Source organism: Cupressus sempervirens, chromosome 10, assembly GCF_028749045.1.
Source record: "Cupressus sempervirens isolate cs-2001-9-10 chromosome 10, ASM2874904v1, whole genome shotgun sequence".
In the NCBI taxonomy this organism is placed as follows: domain Eukaryota; kingdom Viridiplantae; phylum Streptophyta; class Pinopsida; order Cupressales; family Cupressaceae; genus Cupressus; species Cupressus sempervirens.
In genome coordinates this window covers 514,428,851-514,442,996 of record NC_143127.1, presented here as the reverse complement: position 1 = coordinate 514,442,996, position 14,146 = coordinate 514,428,851, and the positions used below count along the sequence as shown (strand labels likewise).

Below are 14,146 nucleotides of genomic sequence, written 5' to 3'. Positions count from 1 at the left end.
CCTTTTGGTTTGATTTTGTATGTGTTTTGCTATAATGGATTTTTTGTATTTTGTTTTATGAGTCTTTGGGTATTTTCTATTAATTAAGCCTAATTAAAAGATTTAATTAATGGTTTAATTTAATGGAAAATTAATATGGTATTTTAATATTTATTTTATTTAATTAATTGGAAAATTAATTAAATAAAAAGAATTAATTTGGAGATAAAAGTTATAATTTTAAAGTTGGAATATGATAATATTTATTTAAGTTAATAAATATTTATCAATTAAGTTTTGAAAATGAATTTAAAAGTGGAAAAGATATTAAAATTGCTAAAAGATTCTAGATTGCATGATGTGTGCATGTGATAAAAATATAAATATATTAAGATAAAACAAATGGAGTTATTAAAGTGAGTGCATGAGATTTTAAAAAAATTAATAAATTAAATTGAAAAGAGTAGAGTGAATATTAAATTAATTAATGTGCATTATTTTAATATTTATTCACATAGGAGTATGCGAACTCTTGGGAGTTGTCATGTTGACAACACAAGAGTTTGCACTCTAATTATGCATGTGTTGTCAACAACACAAGAGTTAGTGCACAAATTAAGCACATGGTGTCTCCAACCTTATGACTCATCTAGAAGGTTGGAAAAGACTCATGCTTAGTTGTCAACACCTTCTAGTTGTTTCTAGAGACATTCTAGGTGCTTCCTGAGAGTTCTTTATATTGAGGCACTCCTAGAAGCTTAGAGAGCATGTTTGGGAGGACTCAAGAACGTGGGAGAAGGAAGGAGCTTGCTCTGCAGTTTCTGAAGAGAAGCAAATTAGCATCATTGTCCAGGTAGACACTTGTGAATTTTGCAAATGATATGTCACTTCTTGCACTTTCTGTCTTCTTCGTGTCTTTTGAATGCTTTCTGGGGATTTTCATATCTTGGTTGTATGCATTTTGTCATGGGTAGTTAAATTCTATATAAGAAATTTTCATGTGCGTAGATCTGAGGAAACTATGGGGCTAAGGTTTTCAGAAGTGTATGGTCAGACCGATTTAGAATTAATGGGTAAATTTAGAGAACAATTACTATTTAGGAGAGTTCTTAATTTATAGAATTGAAAAGCCCTATTTGTTTAAAAATTATGTTTATGCTCGCAAGCATCCTTGTAAATGTTTTGTTTTATTAAAATACGCATACATGTTTTATAGATTTCACACACACACACACACACACACACACACACACACATATATATATATACATGTATATATACATATATATATACATGTATATATATATATATATACATGTATATATATATATACATGTATATATATATATATACATGTATATATATATATACATGTATATATATATATATATGTATAAATACATTATATATATATACATTATATATACATGTATACACACACACACACACACACACATATATATCAGGAAAGTGTTGTTTTAAATTTATAATTGTGAATGTTGTCAATGTCGAAATGTTTTAATGTGCGTAGGGGGGAAACGTTTTATTGAAAACATTTTTTTTATTTAAAAAAAAAAAATTTAAAATGGGAGGGCAGGGGTTTTTTTTCCCCACCCCACCCCTACCGTATATAATAAAGCCGGTCCACGGCCTGCTGACGCAGTCGTACCTGCTACTGTGGTCGTAGGGCCGACTGTGGTAGCAGCTGTCAGTGCACGACTTTGCGCCCAACGCAAAGGAAACCCATATTCGGGTATATACGATATGATTCATTTTTTTAAAAAAAGTTTATGTTATGATAATCGATTTTTACACTGCGATTTTTTATAATGTTTTAAAATGTTATTATTATTAAATGTTTATAATCATATATATATATATATATATATATTTATGTGTGTGTGTGTGTGTCTATATATATATATATGTAAATATGTATATATGTTTTTGATAATTAATAATTATTATGTTTGATAAAAGTTTTAATAACATTATTAAGGTTGATAATATTATTGTTTAGGTTGTGTAATGTGACATTATTATTTAAGGTTTTATTATTATTATTATAGTTACTATTCAATGAAAATATATTGTTAAATATGTTAAGGTTAATGCATTATAAAAGTCATTGTTACATTATAACATTGCTATGATTTGAATTATTATGTTATTATTAATACGTTATGTATTATTAAATAAATTATTGTTATACCTTAATGGTGTTAAGAGTTAGTTAAATATTAATTAATGAAGTTTATGAAAGACTTCTCTAGATCGATTAATAATAATTTTGATGAGTTTATTATTTATTAATATTTTTTGGGTCTAACAAATTATTAATAAATAATAGTATAATGGTTTAAGTAGTTATCAATTAATCTGATTAAAGTTAATTTAGTAGAGATTAATTAATGATTGAAGTTTTGTAAAAGATATTAATCAATAGAATTTGGTTAATAATTGGAGGGGGTGAGAAGTTAATATGGATATTATATAGTTATTAATTAATTTAATTAATTGTAAATTAATTAAATTTAATTGATAGTTAAGGGGGAATGTTTTTATGGTTATCAATGATATCGATTCTAAGGAAATTGTAATAGGTGTTAAATTTATTTAATACTAATTTTTAAATTTAGTTATTGATTATTACATTTTGATAAATCAGCGAGTAGTATAATTTAAATATTGAGAGATGCTTTTGGGGAAATGATTGATGACATTGATTTTGAGGAAGAATGCAAATGATATAGACAAGTAATTATCTTCGAATTATTTTAGAAAATTGTTTTTATAAGAGCTTGGGAGGAAAACTTTTATTTGTCAAACAAATGATTGTCCTTGAGGTGCTTAAAGGAAATAATAAATTATTTGATTATTGATAAGTCTTATCCTAATGACTCATATAATGGGGGGATGCTTCTTAAGGAAGTTATATTTAATTATTAGTGACATTGTTGTTAGCAAAACAATGCAATGATTTTATTAAAAATCAATGGGAATTAGTTTAATGATTTAAATAAGTAAATAATTATCTTCTGAATTGTTTTAAAATAATGGAGGGATAATTCTATGGTTAATTCAAAGAGATAAAAGGGTTGACTTGTAATGAAGAACCTTATACACTTGAAGTATACTTGCAAATGAAAATTGAGACCTCCACCATGTAATTTTAGCAAACCAAAACATGTGCTTGCATTTGTGTTTTCTCTATGATATCTGTTTTGGGTTTTGGGTTGACTAGTGGTTGACCAGTTATAGGATGTCTACCAGAGGCTCGGGGGTTATGATTGTGATGTCATGATGATGTTATTTGATCTCAATCTTTATAAACCCAACCATGGTAATGTGATGGTATGCTCTATGCGATGTTTGTAATTATTGATTATTATTGCTTATCAGTCTTCTTGGGTGAAGCTGAGTTATATGTATCTGAGACACTTGACTTAACCATTTTTGAGTCATCGATCAGTTATCCTTGGATTACTTTCTAGTCGCCATGATGGGACTAAAGCGTTGATTTATTTCTTGATGATGTCATGTTGTGACATGTTTGACTCAACCGTTTTGGAGTCTCTGATCAGTATTATTTTGAGATACTTTTTGGTTGCTTGTTAAGAACCAATGATTATTGTGATTATTAGTGATACCTTCAGTTTCCACTAGAGAACTATTGTGGTCATGATTATCTACGGATGCTTTTCATTTGCTCATGGAGATTTGATGCTCTTTTTATCGATTATCTTTTGGTATTTCTTTCTAGTCGCTTGTATAGGACTGGGGTTGATTTTGTGATTTATGATCCATGAGCTTAGGGTAGGTTATCTACTTGTAGTGTCGGGAAGTGGCTTGCAATGGGGTTGGGGCCTAAGTGGCTGCCAGGGTAACTCATTATAAGTTGTTTTAATAAGTGAAAATATTTACACTAAATGGGGATTAAATGAACCTAATAAGATAATTGTTTGTTCTCACCCATGCCTCGAGTGCTAGTATAGACTAGGATGGGAGTAGAGAGAACACTTGGTTGCAACCTTGCATTCCGTAGTATGCCTTGTCTGTATGAGAGGATACTAGTGGCCGCATAGGGATCACTAGGGGGTCAGGGTCTATAAAGAGACTGCCAGGGTAACTCTAGCGTGATCCATGCGATGACACTTTCCTGCTTGCATATTAAGTTTCCCACATGTCTTTGTGTGCCTCTGGAAATTAGATGTCGATTTTGTGTTGGAACCTTTGAGTTAGTATACTTTTTAGGATTCCTGGACGTAGAGAATATTTGTGCTATGTGATTTGATAAATTGTTTAGGACTTGAGATTATCTCCTCAGCGCGGTGGGAGTGGACCATTTAGGTTCCACATGATTGGGTGGTAGTGCATTTTCACTCTTACCATTTGAGATCCATCCGTAGACACTGTGGTTGGAGCATTCTTGGTTGGTATTTATCTTCATTCTATTCTTGGATCATTATGATAGATGTTATACCTTATGATGGATGTATTTACTGGTATGTTTCTAATATTGATGATTTGCATATGTTAGATGATGCTATCTTATGCTTTACTTTGCATGTTAGATTTCTTTTCTGCATATGATGTAGTATGTTCTAGGAGTGACATTCCTATTATGATAGTACCAATGATCTCTTCGATGATTTGGAATGTTATGCACAGAGGGATGGCTAGGGCCCACGATGGTCTAATGATGCTATTTACGGTTGGGAGGAACCATGCACTTAGTTAGTTATGTTTGTAATTTATGGTTGTCTCCTATGATGATGTATCATGTATGATTTGTGGTTTCATTTATGTTCTTGCATCATGGATTAGAGTTAGTATGATGATGTACTTTATTTACACGGATGTATATTCTTTTAAGCCTTTCATACCCTGTGACATGTGCAGTGGATGATTGAGCATTTGGAAATGTAATATATGAACATTGTACTTTTCATTATTATTTCATGTGGATGTAGTATTAGATGGAAACATAATTAGTTATGTTAGATGAGATTCAAAATTAAGGGATCCTTGAAGAATGTAACCTGTTATGTATGTTTATGTTTACTTTCAGTTGAATGATGTTATTGCTTCCATTACTATATGTAAGTTGTAGTTACCAAACTTAGTGAAGCTTTAGGATAATTCTTTGGATTCCTTGGCGGGGCATTACATCATTTGTAGTAGTTGACAACAAATTTCACTAGAAATGGCTAGAGAATTAACAATCTAAATGTCTAACAATTACTATGACAATAATTGACATTAGAGTCACATTTTCTATGTGGAAAATTTCCCTCTAATTGGTAATGGAAAAAAATCAAACTCGAGTAGGTAATCTAATTTAAAATTTTTATATATAGTTAAAATGTTCTATAAAAACTAGATAAAATTACCTCATTTATCTCTAATTATTAATGTAGGATTTACAAGAGCAACATCTACTTCTAGATGTTCCTATCATTTCTGGTGGTGGACATAAAAATTAACTAAGAAATGGCTAGACTATTGACTATCCATAAACCATTACGTCTAATAATCACAACAACTATAATTAACATTGGAATCATCTAGCCCTTTGCTTCTTAAACCCATTGTTGTTTATGAAGACTTTATCTCACAATCCCCTCAACTTACTAGCACCATTGATATGTCACACCAAAGAAAAAATAAAGGTATGAGGCATCCAAGAGCCCTTAAAATTCTATCTCGTGCAAACAAGTTTTGAGCATGTTGAATGACGATACATCAAATCTTCAGGCTTGCTTGAAAGATAAATATTATATATTGTCCAACTCAAAGAGAAAAGGAAAGAATCCTCCCCCCATACAAAGAAAACAAAATTATTTATTCAAGAGGTAACTATGAAGATGAGGAGGAGCATTAAACCTTTCACAAATCCAAGAGATTCACCATTAGGTCTATAAAGAAAGGAAAAAGAAAGTTACTTTTTGACTATGCCTAGGAGGAAAACACTTAGGAGAGAAATAAAAAATTTGAAAAGGAAAGTGAGAAGATCAAGACTATTGACGAAGGTAAGCTCTCTGATACCACTTGATGAAGGTACGCTCTGATAGCACTGACGAAGGGTCACTCTTCACTTCCTCCTTTTGTTTCACACCTTGAAGCCTTCACACCTTCCAACTTTCACACCTTGAAGCTTTTCATTCCAAAGCTTTACCTTCCACAACTTCTACTTCTCAAGCTTCTCCTTCTCGAGCTTCACCTTCTCAAGCTTCTCCTTCTCGAACTTCTCCTTCTCGAGCTTCACCTTCCACAACTTCTACTTCTCAAGCTTCTCCTTCTCGAGCTTTTACCTTCTTCTCAAGATTCTACTTCTCAAGCTTGATTAGAAATGCTCATATGCCTTGCTTAAATAGACACTTACCACCCCATGCATGACTTATCCACAACCTTCTAGAATTCCACCTACACAATATCCACAACCTTCTACAATATCCACAACCTTCTAGAATTACAACTAAGCACCACCATGTGGCCCAATTAGAAAATTACATTTCCTTTATGGATCACAACAAATAGTAAATGCAAGATTTAAGAAACTTTCCACAAGCTTCTAAGATGCCACCTACACACCTTGATTAATGCAATGACAACTATTTTCCTTTTATTTTTCTATTATGCCACCTATGCACCTCAAAAATAGAAATCCCCTTTTCCTTTCTTTTCTCCTTTTTCCCCTTTTTTATTTTTATTTTTTATTTCTCCTCTAATTTTCGTCACTTTCTCTCTACTCCACAATTTTTTTTAAATTTTTTTTTTTTAAATTTTTTTAATAAATAATTTTTTTCCATGCAAGATGCTCTTGCATCAGCCTCCCCCGGTAGATAGAAAAGTGTGTCCCACACTTGACGCCAAAAAGAAAGATATACAACCGTCTTCATCTTCACCAAAGGCTTCCACCTCAATAGGGGCAAGAAAACCACCATGCAAATCCTCCACATCTGCATTACTCTATCAAACACTAGAATCTCAACCATCCAATCAACATGCTCATTCTCAGGAACAAACTGAACATAATACTTCATCAAAAAACCCTCATTCACATCAGCAACTAGTGAATCCACACTAGTAGAAACAAACCCTACATCAGCAACAACAAACTCCACATCAACACCAACATTGTAGATCTCCATCAATATATGCCAAACTAGCAATCTCATTGCTCACAACAAGATGCTCTACAATACATAACTCACCTCCAACAACTGGATCATCCATGATCAAGTGCTCCACAATCTCCATGTCAGACTCAACTAATTGATCATGAAAATCAATCTCCATTCCAACATCAACAAGGTTAGGAATATCTTCAGTAACAACCTCTTTTGTTCTACAAGTTCTGCATCAGGCTCCATAAATTGATCAGCAAAACCATCCTCTTCCACCTTGACCTTCTTAGCTTGATCAGCCAATCTAGTATCCAATCGAGAAAACATCTTAGAAAAATTCCTCTCCACTATATCATGGATTTTTGCAATCATCTTAGGGTCCAATCCTCTCGGAGCCATCTTCCAAGATCTTCGTAAACCCTCTGCAACAAATCCTTCCCAAGCTCCTTGTGACAACCTCGAAATGTTTGCAAGTCAGATCGCAACTTGCCACTTCGCATGAACAATTAGGAACCACATCACAAGTCTAGGATAATGGATCTGCAATCCACAAACTCTCTCCAATCATGCCTCAACAAGTTTAGTCTTCCATCTCCACATCCATCAATCAATCTGCATGTCCTCCCAAGGTCTCGGTGCAAACTGCCTCAGCTTTGACGATCTGTTTACACACTCAGGAACTCCCACTCTAATAAACTTCACCCAACCAAGGTCCTAGTACAAACTGCCTCACACTTCGGTGATCTGCTTGTACACTCAAGAATTCCTTCTCTGATAAACTTTACCCAACCAAGGTCCTGGTACAAACTGCCTCATACTTCAGTGATCTGCTTGTACACTCAGGAACTCCTGCCTTGATACCACTAACAAAGGTACGCTCTCTGATACCACTTGATGAAGGTACACTTTGATACCACTGACGAAGGGCCACTCTTCACTTCCTCCTTCTCTTTCACACCTTGAAGCCTTCACACCTTCCAACTTTCACACCTTGAAGCTTTTCCTTCCAAAGCTTTACCTTCCACAGCTTCTACTTCTTGAACTTCTCCTTCTCGAGCTTCACCTTCTCGAGCTTCTCCTTCTCAAGCTTCCCCTTCTCGAGCTTCACCTTCCACAACTTCTACTTCTCAAGCTTCTAATTCTCGAGCTTTCACTTTCTTCTCAAGCTTCTACTTCTCAAGCTTGATTAGAAATGCTCATATGCCTTGCTTAAATAGGCACTTACCACCCCTGCATGACTTATCCACAACCTTCTAGAATTCCACCTACACAATATCCACAACCTTCTACAATATCCACAACCTTCTAGATAAGCACCACCATGTGGCCTAATTAGAAAATTACATTTCCTTTATGGATCACAACAAATATTAAATGCAAGATTTAAGAAACTTTCCACAAGCTTCTAAGATGCCACCTACACACCTCGATTAATGTAATGACAACTATTTTTCTTTTATTTTTCTATTATGCCACCTATGTACCTCGAAAATAGAAATACCCTTTTCCTTTCTTTTCTCCTTTTTCCCCTTTTTTATTTTTATTTTTTATTTCTCCTCTAATTTTCGTCACTTTCTCTCTACTCCACATTTTTTTTCAATTTTTTTAATAAATATTTTTTTCCCATGCAAAATGCTCCTACATCAGACTCCCCTGGTAGATAGAAAAGTGTGTCCCACACTTGATGCCAAAAAGAAAGATATACAACCATCTTCATCTTCACCAAAGGCTTCCACCTTAATAGGGACAAGAAAACCACTATGCAAATCCTCCACATTTGCATTACTCTATCAAACACTAGAATCTTAACCATCCAATCAACATGCTCACTCCTAGAAACAAACTGAACATAATACTTCATCAACAAACCCTCATTCACATCAGCAACTAGTGAATCCACACCAGTAGAAACAAACCCTGCATCAGCAACAACAAACTCCACATCAGCACCAACATGTAGATCTCCATCAATATATGCCAAACTAGAAATCTCATTGCTCACAACAAATGCTCTGCAATACATAACTCACCTCCAACAAAAACTGGATCATCCATGACTGAGTGCTCCACAATCTCCATGTCAGACTCAACCAATTGATCATGAAAACCAATCTCCATTCCAACATCAACAAGGTTAGGATAATCTTTAGCAACAACCTCTATTTGTTCTACAGGTTCTGCATTAGGCTCCACAAACTGATCAACAAAACCATCCTCTTCCACCTTGGCCTTCTTAGCTTGATCAGCTAATCTAGCATCCAACCAAGAAAACATCTTAGAAAAATTCCTCTCCACTATGCCATGGATTTTCACAATCATCTTAGGGTCCAATCCTCTCGGAGCCATCTTCTAAGATCTTCGTAAACTGTCTACAGCAAATCCTTCCCAAGCTCCTTGTGACAACCTCAAATTGTTTGCAAGTCAGATCGCAACCTGCCACCTTGCATGAACAATCAGGAACCACATCACAAGTCTAGGACGATGGATCTGCAATCCACAAACTCTCTACAATCATGCCTCAACAAGTTTAGTCTTCCATCTCTGCATCCATCGATCAATCTACATGTCCTCCCAAGGTCTCGGTGCAAATTGCCTCAGCTTCGACGATCTATTTAGACACTCAGGAACTCCCACTCTAATAAACTTCACCCAACCAAGGTCCTGGTACAAACTGCCTCACACTTTGGCGATCTGCTTGTACACTCAGGAACTCCTGCTCTGATACCACTAAAAAAGGTATGCTCTCTGATACCACTTGATGAAGGTATGCTCTGATACCACTGACAAAGGGCCACTCTTCACTTCCTCCTTCTCTTTCACACCTTGAAGCCTTCACACCTTGAAGCTTTTCCTTCCACAGCTTCTACTTCTCGAGCTTCTCCTTCTCGAGCTTCACCTTCTCGAGCTTCTCCTTCTTGAGCTTCCCCTTCTTGAGCTTCACTTTCCACAACTTCTACTTCTCAAGCTTCTCCTTCTCGAGCTTTCACCTTCTTCTCGAGCTTCTACTTCTCAAGCTTGATTAGAAATGCTCATACGCCTTGCTTAATAGGCACTTACCACCCCATGCATGACTTATCCACAACCTTCTCGAATTCCACCTACACAATATCCACAACCTTCGACAATATCCACAACCTTCTAGAATTACAACTAAGCACCACCATGTGGCCCAATTAGAAAATTACATTTCCTTTATGGATCACAACAAATATTAAATGCAAGATTTAAGAAACTTTCCACAAGCTTCTAAGATGCCACCTACACACCTCGATTAATGTAATGACAACTATTTTTCTTTTATTTTTCTATTATGCCACCTATGCACCTCGAAAATAGAAATCCCCTTTTTCTTTATTTTCTCCTCTTTCCCCTTTTTTATTATTAGTATTTTATTTCTCCTCTAATTTTCGTCACTTTCTCTCTCCTCCATAATTTTCTTATTTTTTTTTACAATTTTTTTGATAAATATTTTTTTCCCATGCTCCTGCATCAACTATGGAGAGTCAAGATTTAGAAGTTGATGCTATTGATATTTCAAATAAGTCTACCTCCAATAACTTGACCCACACTTCTAATAGGGCAAAAGAGGGCCCATTGATCTTGGTACTAGCTTGCTCCCAATTGAGGAGAATCCAATTCTACCTAACTTCAATTTGACTTCTACATCAGATTTGGCTAACCTAAGTAGTGAGGTGGAAATAATACTAGGAAGCATTTTCAAGTTCAACCTTTAGGTGATGCATAATTATAAAACTTCTTTGTGCCTGTTGCAACATAAGATGAGTAAGAAGAAGGTAATTATAAGGATTTATTCAAATTCCTTAATGAAGTCTAGACATGTATGTGTTGGACCAGTCAAGTTAGAACATCAAACACTCCCATATTGCTCAATATTTAGTTGGTCAAGGTTGCAATCACCCACTCCTATGGGTTTTTGTGAATATTTTTCTTGTTAGTCTTCTTAGCTTAGTTTTTTGATTTATGAGTTGTAGGAGTAGGATTTTTCTTATTGAATAGTACTACCTTGTACTATGGTGCAAACTTTGGTGGTTGTAGGGTACTTGACCATGTCATATGTTTGCTTACTAATGTCATATGTTTGCTTACTAATTCAATTTTTTTCTAGGCCACTATTATTGTTTATCTGTTGCTAGTGTATTGTATTTGTATGCCTTCAGATAGTGGTTTTGTAGGTGTAAATGTCCTAGTTTTGTAGGTGATTAACATAAAAAAAAATTGAAATTAATAGGATCACACTTTCACAATAGCATCACAAGTTCAAAGTTTGGCAAGTCTACAAATATCACTTACATTAGCATTCTTTATGGAATACAATTAATATTTCCTCTGAAAAAATGCTTTTAAAATCCATTAAAACACACACACACACACACACACACACACTTTTTAACATAGATTGTATCCACACATGATGTAGAAAATAATCATCTTAAATGGAACATAGAAACCTTCCACATAACATAATGATGATATAATATAATAAGCTAAATAAAATATAAATTAAAAATTACATGTATAATGTTTCAAAAAAAATGCATGTCCATTAAACCTCTGAAAGAGATTTATCTTGAAGCTGTATGTTAGATAATTTTGTTGTCAAATGTAGTATGTTATTAATAAACACAATAACAAATACACCCAATTCCAACAAGTAGTGACTAAACAAAATTAATGAAAAGAATTTGATCTTCTACTTCTAAGATAATGCAATTTTCAAACTAAGTATGCTCATTAAGGAATACCAAGACAACTAAACATATACTCAATTTTAATCAAATCTCATGTCCATTAAATATTTTAATCTAATGACTTATGGTGGAGTGCCATGGAGAGGCTCTAGGATTTTCTTCTCAAGGAAGTTCCAAAGAAGAAAAATTAAAAGCAACCCTTACTATTTAATATTGCAAATTTAAACTACTTGAAGAGTAGGAGGTTGGAAATTGCCCCACTATCTTAGACTTTTTTCTACCATAGCAATCATCTCAATTTTCCATATTTATTTTTAATAATTTACTCAAGATACTAAATAGTATAATTCATAAGACTTGAAGATTAAAATTTTAAACAAAATATTAGAATTTGATATTGATATAAGAATTCAATTGCAAATTCAATTGTGTAGTTTTTTGAGTCAAACTCATTGATCCACATTTCATGAGTAGTGGTTCAATGAACCCATCTCGCATAGAATGAATGGAACATTTAGTACTGTCTTATAGAATGAACGTAAAATTAGCACTCATTCGATCTAGGTGATACTCACAATTTGATTTAATGAAAAAAAAAAAATCTTCAGCTTATCAAGATAATAAACTTTAATAATTATAAAATCATTCATTTAAGTATATATTTTTTTAAAAAAACACCTAAACCCAAGCCTAATAATTGGACCAAATGATTTTATCTTGAGCAGAGTTAATAATAGCTAGGTAGTTAATAACTGCAGTCCCCTCACGAAACTGCACATGCTGATTAGGTAACAGCCCTAAACTTTTGGTGTCGACAGTTGACACAGGAGCGCCAAACAAAGAGTCCTGACCAAATATAAAAAGCCACGGGGATCTCGCCCTTTTGCATGTCTGTGACAGTGGAATCCTTTCATAAATCGAGATTGATCAAATACAAAATGAGTTCGATCTCCCCCTCCCAGCCCTGCAAAGATCGATCGACGGAGCTTTCAAATTGAAAACTTTGAAGAATCAGACATGGATCCCCCATTCGCAATCTGAAAGCTCGGAGATCCAGGGCAGGAGCGGAGAGGAAAAGAATTGGATCAAACATGCACAGAATTGCGATCGGAGAAGGAGACGTGGCGGTCAGAGAGGGAGTCATGGCGGAGAAGCGGGGCGGGAGAAGAAGAAAGGGGGCTCATGATGGGCGAAGGCAGGGGAGACGTACGGCACATGGGGCAGGTGGGGTGAAGCTTGAGCCACTGGTCAATACACTCCACATGGAACATGTGGCCGCAATCGGGCAGCAATCGAAGAATGTCTTCAGATTCCTGGTAATCGCAAAGGCAAATGGAGCAACACGAGCGCTCCTGAGCCTCCGATTTGGTCCTGCAAAGCTTCTCGGAGAAGACCACTTTGGGATACGACTCCAAGGTCTCGGGGTCGATTCCCACCTCCGCCGTTGTCTCCTCCGCTGCCACGGCCGTGCCGTTGTCACTCACGGCCGCCCTGCGAATGGGAGGAGCAATTTGGCGCCTCACAAGCCTCACCCACACAAATACCGCTAACAGGATCACGGCAGTCAATAGGAATACGATTGCCAGGGCCATAGCAGAGCCCATTTTAGGGTTTCCGGTCTCTGTGTCCGTTGCATTTCTGCTCATCTTGGATGGTTTTCCTCTTCTTCCTCCGGATGAAAATGGAGGATGGGAATGAATGGGTCACATTATGTACGAGGCCATTCATTTTTGCTTGTCCTGTTTTGCCTGTAAATTGCATAATCCGTTCGGTTTTGTTTGATTCAGGTTGGCGTTTTGCAGGGCACGGTAATACCAACTCTTTTCGTGGTCACCGAGAGGAGGAAGATGAAATGGCCGGTTGCTGGCCTTTGGAGATGAGATACAAGACGACTCTGGTGGGTCATGCAGAGGAGATTGGTGAGATTTTTTAGATCATTTGCCCTTTTCTTTATGCTCGCTTTACTAATTTTCAATTGCTCTCCACCGATAAGAGTTGTGGAGATATTCACCCAAATCATAACTGATTTGAAATTTATTCAGCTTATGTTGTCTTTGTATTCAACTTTGTCACTTTGTGTATAAATTGACATGAACATGGTATCGATTCTATATTATTTTAGTTGGGTTTTGTAATGCTTTGGATTTCGAGTCAATTTCGGTTTCTTTTATTCTTATAGTTTAGAATACATTCTGCATATACATTTGTCCCTTAAGATAATATAGCAGTTGTAACTTTGTTATTTCAAATTATATATATATATAATTTGTTGAAGTCTATGTTTAATATTTCAAATTGAACTCCTAGGATTTCATATCAAAGACAAGT

The 14,146-nt window shown here is 35.1% G+C and overlaps 1 protein-coding gene across 1 annotated transcript; it reads right to left on the bottom strand.

Moving 5' to 3' along the window:
• Window positions 1-12,673: 12,673 nt before the first annotated feature.
• On the bottom strand, window positions 12,674-13,944 carry LOC149534915 (putative RING-H2 finger protein ATL69). The gene has a single exon (XM_089806754.1). It carries the CDS (start codon window positions 13,462-13,464, stop codon window positions 12,904-12,906), a length of 561 nt encoding a protein of 186 aa, XP_089662880.1. The 5' UTR covers window positions 13,465-13,944; the 3' UTR covers window positions 12,674-12,903.
• Window positions 13,945-14,146: the final 202 nt, after the last annotated feature.

Coding starts and splice junctions, on each gene's coding strand:
- LOC149534915 (XM_089806754.1), bottom strand. CDS start 13,464: ATGAGCAGAAATGCAACGGACACAGAGACCGGAAACCCTAAAATGGGC.